At 49.5% G+C, this 20,074-nt stretch overlaps 1 protein-coding gene across 1 annotated transcript in view; it reads left to right on the top strand.

Annotated features, from left to right (window-relative positions):
- Positions 1-7,571: 7,571 nt before the first annotated feature.
- Positions 7,572-20,074, top strand: part of LOC149335517 (calcium-activated chloride channel regulator 1-like) — a 45,774-nt gene continuing 33,271 nt past the window's right edge. The window contains exons 1-5 of the mRNA XM_089553951.1: positions 7,572-7,721; positions 12,491-12,788; positions 14,683-14,789; positions 16,316-16,489; positions 17,446-17,573. Coding sequence (XP_089410077.1) covers positions 7,575-7,721; positions 12,491-12,788; positions 14,683-14,789; positions 16,316-16,489; positions 17,446-17,573 — 854 coding nt within the window. The 5' untranslated portion in view covers positions 7,572-7,574. The remainder of the gene's footprint in view (positions 7,722-12,490; positions 12,789-14,682; positions 14,790-16,315; positions 16,490-17,445; positions 17,574-20,074) is intronic.

The raw sequence follows: 20,074 nt of genomic DNA, 5'->3' as shown, positions 1-20,074 counted from the left end.
TCTAGTCACTTCTGATATTTCCCTAGCCAATTTCTCCAGCAATTATTTCACTCATCAGGTCTTGAACCCACAAGGAAACCCTATCTGAGGAGGACTGATTGAAATGTAATAACGGGATCTGTAAGACAGCTGTTAACAATGCATTTAATAAGTGTTACTAAATTAGACAGAAAAGGCGAAAGATTAGTACGTACGGTGAGAAAAGAACCCCAGGTGGTCAAAATTTCCGGAGCTCTCCACTACGGCGTCTCTCATATCGTTAGTCGCTTTGGGACGTTAAACCCTATAAACCAACCTAAATTAGACAAGAGTGAAATCGCCCGAATGTTATCGAATACGATTACGAATGTTATCGATTACGAAAATAATTCACAGGGTGCAACCGCAATGAAGTCTGGGCGTGGAGGGTGGAGGACGAATGGAATCACCAACCGCTCTTGAAAGCGCAAAGCAAGGTCTTGTGGTATCTGGTCAAGTTGTTCTTTTGCATCCTGAGGTGCTAACCCCACTCACTCTAACATGAGAGGGCGGCGAATTATGGTTGTGTTCCATGAATCGGTACAAAGCTTTGCGGTTATTTAGGCTTGATAGATGACTTTTGAAATTCGCATTGTAATCCTCCTTCCCTTTACCAATGGTCCTTTTAAAAGAAGCCCGAAAAATTTATAATTTAACCAATTCCGTGGGCGGTCGTTATGAGAGAGGCTTAAATTTTCCGGGCAGATTTGATATGTCGATGAGCTTGCTCACACCCATCATTACACCACAAGCAGGGCACTGCCAGGGAGGTCTTCCCGCTCATCGTCGTCTGCTTCGGAGCACATATCCCAAATAGAGCGGACTCCTGCGTCTGCCTTGGCCGCCAGGTGGAGGGAGGATGCAGAAGTGAGCTCAACTGTTGCCAGTCTCCCTGTGGTTGGAATGCGTGGTGACTGAAACTTCTCAGCGACATCGGCGCCTGGTGGGTTGCTGCTACGTACCAGGTGTGCTGCGCTATCTCTTGATTTTGTGCTTTGTTTGTTGCGTTCTTGCTTTACGGGGTGGCTGAAAGCGTGAACATGGGCGGATGTTCACAAGTTCGGCTGGCCAGGGGAGGTCCTCCTGGTCGGCCTGTCTCTCCCCTGATGAGTCGCTACTTGACTGCTTCTTCCGTGGTGGAGGAAAAGGCATCACAGTTGCTTTCGTCCCCGAGGATGGGAGCTTCGTCGCGCTAGATTACCACGTGGCGGTGCAGGCTGCTCTGAAATTCCCCACCCCGCAGTACGTGAGGAACACAAGACAACCGGAATTTCGGCAGTGGCGGAAATGTTTGCAGACCGCGTGACCAGGCATGTGTGGCAGGCTTACGCACGTGCACCTCCTTCGCGAATTACCCGGTGAGAGCGTTTATATCTCCTCGTCTGGCACTTTCAAAAGGGTGAGTCCGCGTCGTACATCCACAACTGAGGGCATCTCAGGCGCTAGCGAAACTTACTTTGATTCACCATGCTCCAATATAGTCGCGAAGCGGACAGGACCAAGATACCCACCGAGAATTAGACATCGCTACGTTGGGGGGGCCCACTTTTCCAGCTGAAGGCAAGGTGTTGGCAATTGATCTTACGCGTTGGACAGTCCACATCTCGACCCCCACAGTGCCGTACTTGCTATGTGTTTAGCCATAGCGCCAATACCTTACATCAAGACTTGGATGCTGTGCGTGCGGAGAGGGCCACAAACCCGCAGGTTGTTCTTCCGATTAGGCGAAGTGGGCTGAAGATCTTCAAGTGCAGTACTTAATTAACAAGCGCAGGTGTTCAAGACGAGAGGCATTTGCAGCTGTAAAGAATAGGGAACTGGCTATTCGAGTTTGCCAGCGCGGCATGAAACTGTTTTGCATTCCATCTTGCCGCAAGCGATAGTTGCGGTGGCGGAAAGCAAAGGCGAGTTCCATGAATCGCCCTCTATCCGCGTTCATCTCGCAGGGGATGGCGAGTCAGACGTCCAGTTTGTTGCACGCCTCCACTGCTCTTCTATGTGCCGAATTCACATCAGCTCTGGCTGCACCTCCGCAATCCGCTCTCCACACGGCTACCAATCCATTATGTCAAGCGCAAACAGTGCCACTGCCTGCTCCTCCAACCATGTCTCAAAATCACAGTGTGGCAGTAGTATCAAATGTTGAGTGCGTTAACTTGGATGCCGAGGTGCGAGCTCGAAAGCGCAATGGGTAACGATTAGGTGTTGCTCGTCTCTCTCTGATGAAAACAAAAAGAATCACCCCAACTCTATACCTAAGGGGAGTATTTCGGGAAAGGCGGTCATCGGGGCGGCAAAACGCGGTCGCTGACAGGGTCAGAGCGGAACTGCCTGTCAAGGCTTTCCGAACAAATAGATATATTTTCCCATGAAGCACAAAGTGGGTTATGATGTGAAGCGCCCCGTCTTGACTTTTTTTCGAACCTGCGCATATATTAGAGGGGCCAGGTTCCGTAGGTATCTGCTATTGAAAGAAATTTTCAGCCTCAGCGCTTGCCTCCCGTCTCGACTTCCCGCATCTTCTCGACCTGTGGTCTAGTAAAGATTGCACCACAGGTAGAGAAGACGCGTGCAGTCGGGCTGAGGGAAGTACAAGGGCACTTACTGGAACACCCGTTACGACAGCTTAGAGTAAATTTCTCCGCGGAGGATGTTCTGCCTCTTGGTGCTTCTATCCTTGGGACCAGCAACAGGATATTGCTTTCCGCCATACAAAGTTTCCTTTGGGACACGAAATGGGTGACGTGCTTGAAGCTTTCCCAAATCTCTCTTATGGCGGCTTCTGTTCAAAAATTGATCTGTAACCAAAACATTTTAAACACTGCAAGTATTGCCCAATTACCATTCTTAGTCACCAATCTCACAGTTTTCGATTTGTCCTTATTGTAAATAACCAAACCTGCATTAGAGCACTGCACGGGCCCCAATCTGAGGCCCAAGCCCGGCCCGGGCCCGAGACTTGAAGCCCGAACCGGGCCCAAGCCCACTAAATTATCGCTCTAGCGAGTCCGGCCCGGCCCGTAAATCCCAGAGTGAAGCCCAGCCCGGGCCCGGCTTGGCCTGGCCCGTTTCACAGTAACGGTTGAGGCATACTGCTCATTCTGAGCAAGCGGACTGCTGCTAGACAGATAAGAAACTGGCCGACAGAGGTTCTGAAACCAGTTTGGATTGCAGAGAGTTGGTTTTTTAATCCAGAAGGAAGTCATTAAGAGTAGTGCTCGCCAGGCCCGTCTTTTGGACAGTGATCTCGTGTAGGTGCGCAAAGATAAACTCGGAAGTTACGAGAGGCAAATAAGAAGAGCTGCTTACGCGCGTACCAGAAAACTTTGCATTCCCCCATGATTTTAATCACTTATATTTTGCCGCTCGCAAAATATAAACATTAAAGCTGCCTAGCAAGCAGTGGGATGACATTTTTTTTAGTAAACGCGATCTCACAGGTTGAACTAATAGCCGAACTGGTCGCCATTCAGCAGAAACAAAAAGCTAAAAGGCTTGAGTATTTCACGGTGTGTGTGTTTGAAGATCATATGCGTCCTAAACTAATATGTTCTTTCCGAATGCATTTCTAATATATTATAGGTATGTTTTGGGATGGCGAACAATCAATGGCAAATTAAGACCGGTTGAATTTTACTATTACTGGTGGAGCAGAACATAACGCGCTAACCACGCAATAACTTACAGGGCAAAACACTTGTCTTGACAACCAGGCTGAAGAAACGAGGCGGTATAGATGTGGTTATGAGATGAGATTTCAAACTCTCGTGAGCTTTTGCGGCTATTTCATTTACGAGACGTTCCGGTCAGCTCATCAAAGAGAACCAAACATGCTTTAGTTTGTGAACTTTCTCACATGAGAAAAATACAGCTATAAAAGAAAAGCTATGTTTTTGGTGTTTAAAGGGACCCTGAAATGGTTTCTTCAGTCATATTGTATTGCAACAACTCTGTAGAGGTGGTCTCTGCGAGTATTCTAGTCTGATTCAGAAAGCTGCGCGTGGAACCAATACTTTAAAAACAATTTTTCAAACTTGCCGCTCACTGCCGATTAGGGCGACAACTCACCGCGCGTTTTTACCCGCCCCTACCACATGACGTAAACTGGGCAGCCTTGACCATGGACTGGGCGACCCTTATCATTCGCTCTGCCATATGACGTCGTGCGCAATGTTTGCAATATTTCATTTGGAACTGAGCACTGATGCTCCTTGGAATACTATTTTATTGATTGCTATTATTTTTTAAAACACACGTATACAGAGGTAAGAATCCAGCGCATTTCTTGAAATTAATGTGGTACTTCCGGTAAGGAAGGAAATCCGTCTGCTCACAAAAGCACATGTTCTTGTCAAATCTTGGCGCCCGCCTTTGCGAGTTTCCTAGCTGCGCCGACGAGTCGCTGCTATAGTGTACTAGTATTCTATATATCGCTGCTGTCGTCGCCCTGTGGGTCTCGGTATGGCGTGTACTGAAAGGCTCGAAGCCCATCTCAGCGGTGGCTGCACGCAGCCGAGCTTCGAGCTCCGGATCCATGCCGTTCGAGCAGCAAGCAGGCGACACATATGTGCGAAAACTTGGCCGGCGCGCCGCACCGATCGTCATCAGAAACACTGCCAGCTATACTCGAGCAGCGACAAAGCATGCCTGCTTATGTTGGGAGCTTTCGGCAACGGCATGGCTCGCGGGCTCTCCGAGCGACGAGCTCTGTTGCTGCCTGGCTGCCGTGGTCGTCGCTAGGCCTAAAGCTCGTTTCGCGTTGAAGCAACAGCGGCCGGCGCTTCAGAAGTCGCCTGAACTATAATAAAAGGCTTACTGTATACATCGCTTTACAGTCAACAGCATCATCTCACAATAGAGTAATAGTATGGTCACTTTCTGCGACGCCTTCAGCAGCGAAGCGAGCGGGCGCAAGGCGAGCCGGACCCCAAAGTAAGGCCAGCGGCAGCTGCAAGGTGGTTGTGGCCAGAAATTTGCTCGTATCACAGTTGTTACCTTTAATAGCAGCTCAGTGGACACTGTGGACATTATTACGTGCAGTGAATGACTTTTTTTTGCAGGGCGACAGAAGTCGCCGTCGTGTCTTGAGTGACAGCTTTTCCGTAATCGAGCGACACTAGTCGCGAACTGTACTCTTGTATTTTTTGAGGGACTGTGGTCCCTTATCGTGTAACCATGGGGTCCAATAAAATTCTCTTGAGAGAGCAGCTCAGTATTGGTCAGCGATCCTCAAAAATGACACATTTTTCACATTTCTTGGCCTAGGGCTTATTACTTACGTCAAGAACACTCTTTAGCTCATTTTTTTATGACGCCGGCAAACGTTATCCAGGCCGGTCGGCCGGCCGGCATGCTCGGCGTACTTGACGTTCGCACAAGGAAATACAAAACAGCAATTCTACCAGAGATGATGCTTCCTAGATTCGAGCAACGACAACATGTCTGTTCAAAAGTGGAACTTTCGGCAACGACACCGCTGCGGCAACGCCGGGCGGCGAACTGCGCGCTGGTCCCAGGCTGCCCTAGTCGTCGCTAGGCCTAATGGTTTCGCATCGAAGCCGCGGCTGACGGCGCTTCGGAAGTCGCTTGCGCTATATCAAAAGGCCTACTCTTCACATCGCTTTACTGCGAGCTAGTCCCATAATAGAATATATATTCGATTTCCACGACGCCTTCAGCAACGGAGCTAGCAGGTGGCAGGCGAAGCGCCGCAGCAGCACCAAAGCGGCTATGGGATGAAATTTGCTAGTATCGCATTCATCACTTTTACGATCAGCTCGGTATTGACCAACGACCGTCAGAAGTGATGCATTTTTGAGATACATCTATCCCAGGGCTTGCTATAAACGTGAACAAACAATACTAGCGCGTTTTTCACTCGCCGGCGGCCGGCATCAAGGCTGGCAGGCCGACCCGGCGTGCCTCGGCCCCGAGCGCTGAGGAGCGCGCTGTACGTCATCACGACGCTGCCGCTCTCCGCGCTCGATTTGGCTCCCGATTCCCGTCGTTGCGTCTGCCGTGCGTGGCTCACCGTTGACATCTAGCAAGTTGCACGCAGGCGACGAGCTGCGATCGGGCGTTGCGACGCCGTTCGCAACAGCGCACCGCAGTGAATCGCACTCACTTTTCGCACATGTGTCTGCGACCACCGGAAGTAAACAAGCAGAGCGCCATTGCTTGACGTATGCATGAGCGGAGCATCGGCCCGTCTTTTCTTTTTTTTTCGGAGCGAGCCCCGCGTGTATCAGTTGAGGTTAGTATGTGGGGGAGAGGAGGAACATCATTTTTAATCGGCGATGTCTCCGGGTTGATGGAGTTCGCTTAACAATTTTTGCGGTGCGGCGACAAGTGATGGAATACCGATCTCTAGTGGGCTTTTGCTAACCTTGGCAAAGAGCTTTTCAGGGTCCCTTTAAGGGCCCAAGGGGAGTCAGGCTGTGAGAGACACCGAAGCTGAGGGCGCCGTATCATTTCGACCACCTGGGTTTCTTTATCGAGCAATGATACTACAAAGTACATGGCTGTCATGCATGCCGCCTAAATAGAAATGTGGCCGCCGAGGCTAGGAGCAAACCCTGGTTCCCCAGCTCAGTAATCGAGCGCCTTGACCACTAAGCTACCGCGGCGTGGAAATAAGGAAATAAATAAGCCAATGAAGAAAGCTTAGTTTTTTTTTCTCAGCGCGTAATATAACGCATAGCTCAACCGTATCGCTGCTTGAATGCCGCTGTTGTGTATTTCACTCTGCAATAGTGAATGAATAGTCGGACACCAGCCGTCTCTGTACGGACCCAAGCCCGGCTCGAGTCCGCAGTTTTAAGCCCAAGCCCGGCTCGGGCCCGCAACTTCAGGCCCGAGCCCGGCCCAGGCCCGGCAAAACAAATCATATCCCGGCCCGGGCTTTCGGGCCAGACCGAGCCCGTGCAGTGCACTAACCTGCATTACTTTTTTTAACAACTTCTGAGCGTCTTTCAGTCCTCGTTTGTGCCTTTCGCCAATCCACCGCCATGGGTATCCTCCATTATCCACTTGAGGACCACAAGACAGAATCCGTGCTTTCACACCGCTTTGAATCTAGAAAATATTTTCTATCAGACAGCCTTTAACGAAAAAGGCGGGAGCCTGTAGTTTAAAGTCTGTTCATCCGACGGCTTCTGTTGCGAAACAAATTTGCCTTCTCTTCTGCAAAGTAACGCACCGGTAAGGAAATTTTGTGCCCAATCACTCACACTTAGTTCGTACACAAAGAGCAGTTCTACGAAAAGTTTCATTCTTAGCTTCGTTGCAAGTGTTGTCTGGGAAGCGATGAGCAGCACCAGAGGAAAGGCACCTTCTGTTCTTCCCTACAGTGCACCACTGCTGGTACCGAGCGCATAAAGGCCACCATTTTTCCCACTTGTCTAGAATAAAAGCTAAATTTCAGGACACTATTTGTCCCTCTCCATTCCCAAATCATTGCTACAGAGTTTCAACACAACAGCTGTGGTTGTTACGCCTTTAAATATATCTTTTTAATACTTCCCAGGTGCACTGAGGGCGACGTGAAAGTGGGCGGGATGTTCGGTTTTACGCACGTTCTGCTGCTTCTGTTAGCCACAGCGGCGTCAGTCGACATCGACAACGCAGATGGAGGCTACAAGGAACTGTGGGTATCCATCAGCGACAATGTTCCTCCAGACGAGTCCATCATTGACAACATCAAGGTAAGCAGGCTTTCCTCCCCCTTTCCTCCTGCGGCACTTCGGAGCGTTTTTTCACGGCTCATTGCTTTTGGCATGGGTTTGAAAACCGATTAGAATAACTACCACGTTAACCAAGGCACTTGAGGCACGTGGTTAAGCCTTTCGTTCTGAAGGCTCTCCAGTGCCGGAAATGCATGAAAATTGGACACGAGAGTAGTATGTGAAATTTCTCCACCATGTGCCCATGCTGCTCTCATCTACAGAGCGGTGATGCTAGCCAGAAAGAGTCAACTGAAGGTGCCTCAAAAGATTGTCCTTGCTTGAAAAAGGAACGGGAGATAAAACGAATGAGACGAGACTATTCCACGCAAAAAGGTGCCGCTGCTAAGGTGCGACGACGTTGTCACCCTCGTCTGAGTTCTTCTAGGAGTGCTGTGGCCGTTGGGAAGGATAGTCCATGATTTCTGCAACTTGTCCTTGCCCTCAGCATACCGCTACAAAAAACAGGACCCATATGACTGGCAATGCAAAGACGGTGGTCGTAGACGGGCCTTCGCCATCTCTGCTGAAGCTACACAGACCAACAGTGACCAAGTAGGTATTGGGCCCCCCAAAATCCGGAGCCAATCGCTATGAAGCACAAGGCCCAACTCCTGCCCAAGGGTGGAGCCGGCAAGTCACTTGGCTATCGCTCCCGAAGTAGTGCACGCCCTCTGTGATGGAACGGTGGGCCTCTTCGATTCACCCCACTCCGGCAGGCCGCTGGCTCCAACAAAGTTCGCCTCTGACAGAAAAACGCATCATGGTCACATGGGCTGGCGGCCACTGGAACCAGCCTTCCGGCAATCACGGCGCCAAGCAAGACGCGGATCACGGAGGGCAGATGCTCTTCGTAGCCGTGTAGCTTTGCGTTGGGCTGTCTCTCATTGCTGCGCACGCGCACGGCAGAAATAGGCTGCTTGGGATCGAGGACAGCGAACTGAAGTTATTGAGGGCCGCCGCACACTGCAGGACAAAGAGCTGATCGTGCTTGCACCAGTATACATCGGCGACATCGGCGCCAGTATATTCTAATCGGCGACGACAATGCGAGCGTGTGCCGGTACAGATTGTGGTGTATACGCTTCGAGATTACTCAAAAGCATGCGATGAACAATCGCAATCTAACATGTTTCAGTCGACGCCTCATCGGAGGGAAAACTGCCCGGGGGTTGCTTATCAAACGACCCGCCGTACTCTCGGATTATCGCGCGTTTGTTTACTACGCAGTTTGTATGACTGGTATGACCGCAGACGATCGACCCTGCATGACTCTGATGTGGTCGCTGCGATTTCTACGCTCGAGAACTGTTTCCTGTAAGCTGTAATCAGAAAAGAATTGGGATACGTTCCGTTCAACTGCAGTCTGTCGGCCACCGCCTTTTGCTGCGGGCAAGGAATGCGCGCATAATCTCGACAAATGTGCATATCAGCTTGTTGAACTTCATCTAGAACAAGCAGGTGTACTGTACAAATCTGGCTGCATATCTTATCGGTAATGCCACAGCTTTACCACAGAGAACTGGCACTGGAATGAAAGGCGCCACAATCAAGGCGTGCGTGTCGGCGCATCACGTACGGCGTGTGCTTGCATCATCAGCGCTGGGTGATTCTTTTTATCTATTAAATGAGCCAAACGGAAGGAGATGCATGCCTAAGTACCTCTCATATATTTTAAGCATATGTAGATCAAGCGAGGATCAAGCTGTACAACAGTTGGCGTCTACAGAATGGGCGCTCGTCTCGATCGGCTGCCTTAAGTAACCGTGCGGACACATATATGCCCGCAGAGATGCCACGAGCAATGTGCTCGTGAGTGCTTTCAATAAAAGACATGTTTCAGTCAAGCGTTTCTCAAAGCATATCCGCCTCTGCACTGCGCTGAGCGCAGTGAAGACCATACCGCGTTCAAATATAACACCGCGCAAAACACGTTAAGCACATGCATGTATGCGCGCGTCTGAGCGCATACCCGTACCTGGAATCTGCGGCTCCTGCCGTGAAAGGCCTCAAACGCCATCGCAATATCAGCCGGGCGCACAAAATTAGAAGGCGAAATATTATGTGAATCAAAAGTATGCGATCGTAATATGAAGCCAGCATTTGTGCTTTCGAGGTGGTCGATCGACGTACGATCGCGCATCCGCACGCAAAACATATCAATAAACAGCGATAACTACCGCAAAAGGTGCCATTGCAGGCGACACAGACGATAAGCACCATGCCCTAGTCGATACTATTAAGCATCTGTATCCCGCAGAACATCGCATGAAGACCCGCGGTCCTTCTAGTTCGTATAAAAATGGCCGTACGAGCTTCCCGCTACCCTACTACCTTTCGGTAGTCTGCTAGTTGACCGAGCGCTGCAAGCTCAAAATCGTCCTGGCGAGTCCGGCTGCCGGCCAGCCGCCCGCGGGCAGCCAGAGGCGGATAATCCAAGAGGCCCAGTCACAGCTCACCCAGTGTGCTACGCCTTCTATTGGTCGGACACTAGCCGAGGTACCCGTGCAAGTTGTACACGAGCAAGTAATTGCAAAGCTGGAGACTTTCGTGAACGCCATGCCTGTGCTGCTTTCCAGCTTTGGCACACCAGCTACTATTAGGAACGAGTGAGCGTGGTCGGGCCGGAAAGGGACGAGGAAGACGGGAGACGGGGTTACGAAGAAAAAACAAGGAAGGAGACTTTATACAGGAATAATTACATTATTTACAAAAAGGGTAACTGAGACTGGCTCTCAATGTAAGGGAGCTTCTTCGCTAACGGGAGTGCACTTGAGTCCTCAAAACAACACCTGTTAAATAGCGCACGGATTCCCAAGATCCCTGGGTGGGGAATACAGATCGAAGAATGACGTCCAATCTGACGGACAGTTGTGGACACTGTTGATACCACCCACGGCAAGGACGGTGCTAGCCGTCCCGCTTCCTCGCAGCTCGGTCGATGGGAAAGGGTAGAGGCTGTGTAATCTGGAAATGAACCTCCCGCAGTCTACCCGCAGGTGAACGACCTTCCTCGTGCACATGTTTGACGCTTCCCTGCCGGATGTCCAAAACACGAGACGTCGAGGACACAGCCGTCTTTCAATTAGCACATCACCACTCTGTCCGTCGACCCGAGGGTCGACTCGGCCACCTGACGCCGCCACGTCGCCACCACGTCGCCGCTGTTTCTGCCGCTGCTGCCGTCCTTGCCAGCCCCCGCCGCATCTTCGGCCTTCGCCGGTCAGGGTCCGCTTCCTTAATCCACTTAGGCAGGAGGGGAGCGCGAGCTGCCTTAATTCACCCAAGCAGGAGGGGGGGGGGGGGACTCCCAAGCACAACACTGCACAAAATGCCTTCAAGTGCTTGATATGTTAGTCCAGTCCACGGCACCTCCAGCCTCATCGTTCCGAGGAGTGCGGATACATCTCTTTGTCATATACATTATGAACTCCAACGGCAAGCAGCCTTTCTGCACGGTGGAACATCTGCGCTGGGTGTTAAGCGAAGAAAAACTGTCAATGTGCCATGCTCAGGTCACAGCGCTCGGCAGCCATCATGGTTGGTGCGCAGGCTACAGCTGTGGTGGCCTTTGACTTTCAGAGCGCGTATCACTGCTTCATGTGCATGCTACGGACTCTTTTCTACTTCCTGTTATCCTTTTACGCCGCCTTCATCCCTTTCCCTCTGTGCAGGGCAGCCAACCGTAAAACACTTCTGGTTAATAACCCTGCCCTTCCACTACCACTTCTTTCTCTCTCTCTCTCTGTCTTAGAGGTGCGTTCTATGGCGAATTCCGTGTAGAATTTCAAGCGCGCTTTTTTTATACACTAACCGCTGCATTATTCAAATGATTTCTTTGTGCACGTTTCAGTTGATTTTGGTATGCTGTTTTTAAGCGAAAAGCTTCACTACGCTAGTCAACACCGCGCTTCGCGTGAGCTGGCGTATGCCAGAGCACGAGTGACGTCATGCAGGGCGCAGGCTACTGCGCATGTGCGCCGCCGCTTCTCCTCCTCGCCACCGTTTGACGTATCGCCGCAGCCGCGCGCACTTGAAAGGAGGGGTATATAAGGCGCGCTTGCCCATAGAACAGGGGCACGCTGCCGTGCGCTATGCGTCATCGTATTACGTTCGCCGCAAGCGCGTGTTTATTGCGGAGGCCGGCTATATAACCGCTTGCCAGAGAATAGGCGTGCGTATTCAACATGGAAGAAGAGCGTGACACTACCGATACAGAAGTAATCATAAAGCATAGCCATAAGCTAAACCATAAGCATCACCGCAGCATTTCGCTTCGAGATATCCAGGCTTAACATTAGCTAAGCACCCGGCCAATTTTTTGTAGCCTGCCGCGATGCGTTTCTTTTCATTTTTGAAAAATAATAATAATCCTATAGAATTAGGGGTCCCGTTCACGAGAACAGCAAGCGTCCGTCCGTCTATATCACGATAGCAGATGGGCGACCCTGTCAACTTGTGCTCAGTCCATCTGTTTTCCTCCTTCCGATGACAATCTCCCAGCGTGTTGTCGCCCAGCTCAAGAATACTAATGTGCATCCCAAGCCAGGCAACTGAGCAGCAACAAAAGCGACAGATGGATAAAAAATGAGCAAAATAAAGATAAGGAATATGTGGAGGTAAGGTGCATGCCACGCGACTATAAAGGGAAAAACTCTAGGCGCGTGACCGATTAGTAACCACGGGCAGTTTTAGATTTAATATATTGTGACTCGATGAGTACATATTGTGAGCATGTTGAAAATGCACAGGGGCTCTTCCGCTCCTCAACCGAGTTCCTCCACAAGGCAACCAGTGGGCGTGTGTACTTCAAACACGTCACCATCGAGGTTCCGAAGACATGGCAGAAGAGAGATGGCACCCGGGCACTTTCGTCAACTGCCTTCTACAGGAGCGACGTGCGCGTCGACATGCCCGCGGAGGAGAACGACGACAAGCCATTCACACATCAGGTGAAGCCGTGCGGCCATCCGGGAGACTTCATCCAGCTCACTCCCGGATTCCTGGCCATAATCAACAACTCCACGGCCAAGAGATGGCTTAACCCAGGTATTTGATTTAGTTTTCGACACAATATTTGCGCTTTTAGTTCTCTTACGACGATGGCCGTTCTTGCCAATGAAGATGAGCGAAAGCGCTTATGTTCGCGTAGCAACATCCGATTCCTCTGAAGAAGAGAAGCGTAAAGAAGGAACGGTGAAAACGATGCTGCCACGGTGGTAGGGAGAACGAGGCCAGAGTCAAAAGAGGAAAAACAAAAAGGAAGAGCACATTAGGCTGCTGTGGATGTGCCGAGGAGAGATTTAGTTTAGGTGGGTAGGATGGCTACACCAGGGCGCTTAAGAATAGGGGAACCCCTCCGTAAAGGGGATAGGGAGAGCGGAGCGCCAGTTTGAGCGCGCAGAACACTTGCCCCCAGAGCACTAACTAATCGAGAGTCCTCCTATTTCCTCTGGTGACATGTGGCGGGTCGCCGGTGCATCCTAGTACCACGCACGTGTATGTGGGCAGTCAGGACAGGGTGGGAAGCCACAGTTGGGATGCAGCCGTTATGCCGCCGAAATGAGTGTTACACTGTTACGAGGAATTCGCTCGCAATCGCGCCGGAATTACCTGCCTGTGCTGTGCTGAGCATAGAGTGTAGCAGAAACCAGAGAATCGATGCGCGCAGCAAAGTGACGAAATGTTTAAGGTACATGGTTTACGGGGGTTTAACGTACTAAAGCGACTCCGGCTATAAGGGACGCCATAGGGAAAGGCTCCGAAAATTTGGACCACCCCGACTGTATCCTGCGCTCACATCGCACAGTGCACAGGCCTCTAGAATATTGCCTCCATCGAAAATCGACCACCGAGGCCGGGATCGATCCCACCTCTTTCGGGTCAGCGGCCTAGCGCCATAACCGGTGAGCCACCGCGGCGTCTCAAAGTGACGAAAGGAAGAGTGAAGCAGCCGAGAGGATGAGATTGCGACGCGTCACTCAAACTGAGGCACATCGGAAAGTAGCTGTACAGCACAAGGGTCCTGCAGTGCGCGGAGTGACCCAAGGTAAAATATTTAGAGTAATGCTAGACCATGTGTGCTGTCAGTGTGGGCAGCACAGCCTTGCAACCATAAGATTTCTTCGTTGTTCCGTCGCATAATCCGGCGAGGAAGCGAGAATTTTTTTCATGAAGCGAAAATTGGCGCTGGAGTAAAAGTTAGTTTAAAAAATTGGCAGAGGCTTTGCTTGGTTAAGCCCGGTAGGTTGCGAAAGCAAACGAGGCATTGTTCGAAACACCTTATATATACACATCCACACGTAATCTCCTCTCAGAGAAAGGAAGGGAAGGAGAGAGAGAGAGAGAGAGCAGCAGCGGCGTGGTTACCCTGGGACTGCGGCGGCGAGCAGAGCTGGTCTCCAGTTTTCCTCCGCTCCATGTGACGTCACTACGGGGGTCGTCTACAGGTCAAACGTGGTGACCGCCGGGGCCACGCTGTTTTCGCAATAAAAATTAGTGTTTATATGGTGACCTGCGTAACCAGAGCTGATAACTGGCCGTGGTAATGGACGGCGCCACGGATGCCCGCGTAGGCAGCATGCCCATTCCGTATTGGCGGCAATTCTCGCGGGCATGCGCAGTGATGTCGGCTCGCTCACGGCGCTTGCCGCGTTCATCGAGTGGCATCAGGCCTGCGCGTGCGCCTCTCTGGCTGCGCGGCAGGACTTCCTTCGCGTCGCCGCTGGCTTTTACCACCACGTGAACACGACGAAGCTAGGTTGACACGTGAGCAGCGCCCGTGGCAGAGCAGCACGTAGGCACCAGGCAGAGAGGTTGAACTGGAAGTTTCTCCAGTGTTAGCTTAGGTTCGGGCCTGTTTTCTCCTCCGTTCTGGTGCCAAGTTCGAAACAGCATTTTATGCTTAAAAGTATGATTAAGGAAGACACTCACACATTCGCAGCGTACGTGTTCGTGCACGAGTGGGCCCACTTCAGGTACGGCGTGTTCGACGAGTACGGCAGCCGCAACGACAGCAGGCACCCCCTCACTTACTGCCACAAGGGAACGGTGAGCCACACGGGAAATATTGCATGGGGTAAACAAAGATGCGGTTTGCGGATTTTGGCAGACAGTTGTAAAAAAAAAGCTGATTACATACAAATATTTAGCGTAGCTAGAAAGACTACTATACATAGAAGGAGGCTCTGTCGTGAACCAAGGGTTGAAATTGAATTACCAACGCTCCGCGACCAACTCGGTCATTTAATTCCTCAAATGGGGCTAAAATTCAGAGCACCTAGCGGGCAGGAGATCTCGAATTTTCTCCGTGGCGTCGCGTTGGATGTTAACAAAGGGCACAGATCCCCAGCATAAGTCCATGTTCTCTTTTCTGGAGGACCGAGAAAATCACTAAAGGTTGGATCTTGTTTTCTGTGTTCGATTGGCGCCAGAGACTCCTTGAATAATACAAACCCAACGAGACATGCTTTCGTTAAAAATGTTCACATTTGAAACAACTATAGTGAAGTTGAGGCTCCGCCTAAACGTTTTCTAGTGAAGGCTTAAAGCTTGATAACATCAGCTGCATGTAACAGGTAGTAATGCGACCTAGGTTGCAGGTTTAATGCGATAGTTTATGTGGGCCTGCCCATCTCCTCGGCAGTCACAACTGTCGTTCCATGTTTAGGATCGCGAGCCAGAGACAAATTTTAACATCATAACTAAAGCGCAAATATGGACGCAGACATGCTCGGTAACAAGGACAATAGAGCTGGGTAGTGTTTCTATAGCATATAAAAAAAGACCAGTCCTTTATAAGCGGACGAAGAGCCCAGCGGGTCATCCAAGAGCTCCGGCACGTCATCGCTCGAGGCTGGCACGCAAGGAGCGACTATTTGTGCGTCAACAGCGTCCCTGAATGACTTAGTTTGAACGCTTCCAATATCTTTTAGCAGCAACGGGAACGAAAAGTGCATTTGGCCAGTTTGCTGCTAGTTCTTATAAACAGGCAGACCATGGAGAAGAGCCTTGCGACATGAAGCAGCGCATAGTGCCTTGAAAGAGAACGTTCAAATCTTTCCTCTGGAATACAACTCTATTCTTTAGATATGAAAAATAGCATTTCTAATCCCTCCTAGCTTTCTCACCAGGAGAAGCACTTGGTGTATTCAGGCTGGTGCAGATGATAATGGTGATTGTAGAGAAGCTGGGTAACGCGAAGTTTGGTCCCTGAGAACGACCAGAATACGGTTCCCGAATGTTTTGTCGCAGTCACGAACGAGATCTGTCGTTTCTGGAAGTCAATCAACCCATTAAAAGTTATATGGCTCAATTAGCAAACAAAACGTATCACCTGTTAGGATTGATGAGGATTTAAGAGAGATAAACACATGAAAAAGTCAAATCAGCTTTGTTCTTTCTTTGAGCAGGGACCCCTTTTAGCCAAATAAGTAGCTGCTGAGCCGTTCATTACTTAGCCATGGCTAAAAAGGAGAAGAGGAAAAAAGGCAAAACAATTTTTTATTGGTGTTGCATTGTTGACCTATCAGATGCGCTCACCACTTCGTAAATATGCGGGCGAATTGTTTTCTCAGGCACGGCTGAATGCCTGCTCGGGCAGCATCGTCTTCATCCCGACAACGGCAGAAGGAGAAAGGTGCTCGATCGACAAAAAGTGCCGCTTTCTCGACGACTGCGTGGTGACCATCCGCCAGCCGAAACCTGACCCCGTGGAGTCATCCATCATGTTCATGCCCTACATTGCCAATGTAAGAAGTGGTAGCTTACTGCAGTGGCGAAGTGCGGCATCACCCGCTCTGTTTGAATGGGCCTAGAGTTTACTAAAGCTGGTTAGTGTCTGAAGCAGAGCAAGCAAGGGGGCGGCGGCTAAAAGGCGTACGAGCTGATCACGATATCAACATATAGGGATAGAACCAGGCGATAGGACTGCCCTCTTTCTTGCATCTTGTCGTGAATAAACTGTAGTTTGTGCCAGAGAAGCTACATTTATGATAGATGGCAGAAATGTCGCCCGATTTCAGATATTATTGTTTAAGCCCGTGGAGTCAAAATCCATCATCAGTCTTAAAGTTCGCGTATTGTCTAGACTGAAGGGGTTCACCACTCTGCAGCATTCCCACTGGCAGCAATGAAGAGATTTCACCATAAGAAATAAAAGCGCTGCAGATGAGGACAAAAAAATATTGATCTCATCAGACGAGAACTGACGTCAGCAGAACGAAAATGACGCAACTTTCGGTAAATGAACCCCGATCTGCTAATGCTATCCGATTGCCATCGCATAATGGATTAGGTGTCCTTGTTAATTTTTGTCTGCATTGCGTGCCAGTGATAGCAAGGACTGTCTCTATTTTTGAGGGAGTCAAACTTTCCTGACAGATCGTGACTTTGCTGCACGCACCTCCTAGCCTGACGCCATGGCTGGTCACCCCACATTCCTTTTTCTTCTTGCGCTTTTACATGGCGTTCTCTCTCTATCCGACAGTGCAGGTTAGCCAACGAGAGCCCCCTCCTTCATAACCTGCCTACTTTCCTGCAACGCTTTCACCCTATCTCAGTGATTATCGCTCCCTGCTGTGAGACATGAGCTTCGCTTCCACTGCCGGAGACCTCGGGCTCATAATGACTTTACCTCCTCGTCGTCGTCTTCTTTGAAACATCGCCCTGTATCCTGATGTTCATAGACAAATTTCCCCCGTTACAGGTCAGCCATTTCTGTGACAGGTTGGATGGGCCCCGCCCCCACTTCCCGTTCGCCCCGAACAAGCAGAACTACCTCTGCAATCAACGGTCCACTTGGGATGTCATCAGCAAACACGAGGACTTCAAGAAGTGAGTGGGGTGCCCCTAGCTGCTGCCGGTCACAATATCACTGAAGCTTGTAACAGTAGTTAAGCGCCAGATCAGCAGTAATTATATTCACGACTATTTTCAAGATTCCCTCAATTATTCTGAAAAAAGCCACGATGGGTCTGCATAAGCCTTGATCACTTTTGTACAGATATTGCAGAAGCTGACGACGCTAGTTTCAAAATATAGAAACGTGGTCACATTTGCACAAACCTCAGTACTAATGGTCACGCAACGTTTCCTTCGAGTACTCTTAGACCCATAAAAAAAAAGAAAACTTACTTATCATGAATATATATATTTTATCAACAAGAAAACTGATCCACGTATAAAAAGGATTTCAAACGCATGATGCAGAGCTATAAAAAATTCAACCACGTTTCAATTATATTGAAAAATTAGTTATGCTTAACTCACAACATCAACTAAACGAGAAAAAAAAACGAGTTTTTACATAAAATCTTCCACTATACTTCCGCATGCCTTCCTTTAAGACCGAGTGTGCTGACGTTGCCGGCTATTAGTTTATTATCTAAGAATGTTCTTCAGTTTCTAACTGTCTTCGACGCAATGACTGGAATATTTTTTGTCTATGGCACTGAGTAGTTTGCGGTTGAGAAATGCGCACATGCTGTGGTCTACAAAAAGAAACAACTGGAACGAGAGACAAAGCATTCTGAAAACCTTGCGGATAAAGTACGGTTATTTCTAAAGCACTGCGTGCGTCCTGCATGGTGATTCGGAAAAAAATAAAACAAGTGAGGGAAGATATATACGGGCGCGTGACCGAAACAGCGCAAGTTCACATCGTGTTGAGAATCAACAAGTATGCTTATTCACGAAATGAAGTTGTAGAATAAAAGTCTCCAAGGAAGACAATATTGTTATATGGCACTCCTAGTGTGTAACTAACTAGAACGAAGAATTAAAAGGTATGAGCGCTTACTTAAAGAACCCCAGAAGGGACTTACGCTAATAATTTTGTGCCTATACTAGGGGTTCTCGTCTGGAGATGTTTGGTGGAAGCCAGCAACGTCCCAGCAAAAATATAACACTCTCATCTGGGACCTTAAAAGGGCACGAAATTCTACTAAGGGACCCTTATCCAGATTTATGTTTAGTAAAACTAGCTTGTAATGCCTCTTTTCTGCACACTCTGATATTTGTCTGGTAGCGAAAATCGGTTTCATATTGCTGAGAAATGTCTTCAAAATTTCCCGGCTATCACGTCTGCGCCGCCAAGAACTCAAGGAGCACCGTTTTGAGGTGATTTTGAAGTGAATAAGTGAATCACGGTATAGCTTAGCCCAGTGGTATCCGCACCCATATGACACTTGTGGACAAACCGCAGTTTACTTGCGAATATGGCCGGTGGAAGTAGAGCATGAAGTGCGTACTAGAGTATTAGAGTACTATAGTACTAGAGTAGTGCAGTAGTAGAGTAATAGAGTACATGATTAGTAGAGTAGTAGAATAGTAGGGTAGTAGAGTAGTAGAGTACATGATTAGTAGAGTAGTAAGGTAGTAAGTAGAGTAGTAAAGTAGATGTGGGAAATATTTGTTTAGACTGCTTGGTTCATGGTGTTGCTTTGCAAGGTCGTCCGCTAGTCTGACGGCGATATTAGATTCAGGTTAAGTTCTGATGATTCAGGTTAAGCTGATCTCATCTGCTCGCACCGCAGATGGAAAGTTGGCGAAGAGTGATGTGAATGCGCAGCGCGAGTGAGTGTTGCAGTTTAACACGAAGCGCGATCTTCGGCGGGTATAGTTCGCATCTCCGCGGGTTCGAAACCCGTTCGCGCCATTAATTTAATTTTTTTTATTTCTGCATGGGCTGGTGTTATACTATGTTTGGCCAAGGTCGCCTTCAGGGTTAAGGTTCACTAAAACTCCGTGTTCTGTTTTGTTTTTTTTTCGCTAGAGAAGCTCGAAACTGTCCTTGACCTATCGTGGGCACCCTGGTTGAAGGAACATGGCGAATCAACACTAAAATGTTGCAGGAACCACTACGCCGGTTTTCTATGAAACGTGAGAGCTTTCTTAATAACCTGATGACGCAGCTCACTGTGAACGCGATATAATAGTGTGTCTCTTTGGCGCCGGTCGTGAACACACGTGAGGGCCGACATAAACGACAGTATGGCGCACGCGCTGCATTTAACTCCGGACTCGTTTTTCATAAACTGCCGCACAAAGCAAGCGTCTACCACGCAGTAGTGTTTGTTCTGGCACACGCCGATGCCTAATTTCAAGCCTATTTTGGAGCCCTTCCTCGTGTTTATCGCTGGTTTCGCGGGTGCGCCATTATTGCGGGTCTTCCCGCATCTGCTCTAAGCGCCCTACGTACTCAGCCTTCGCTGCGCATGAGTGCTGGCCACGTGCTGGCCACTCTATGAACCTGCTGTGGGCGCTGTTATTCGCATCGACCTGCTTGGCTAAGTATCGGCTGCACTTGGCGCCTGTGCGTCGATTTTTAAGGCGAA

Source organism: Amblyomma mixtum, chromosome 7 (assembly GCF_055824585.1).
Source record: "Amblyomma mixtum isolate Tamu chromosome 7, ASM5582458v1, whole genome shotgun sequence".
NCBI classification, from domain to species: Eukaryota; Metazoa; Arthropoda; class Arachnida; order Ixodida; family Ixodidae; genus Amblyomma; species Amblyomma mixtum.
This window is presented reverse-complemented; position numbering and strand designations above follow the sequence as displayed.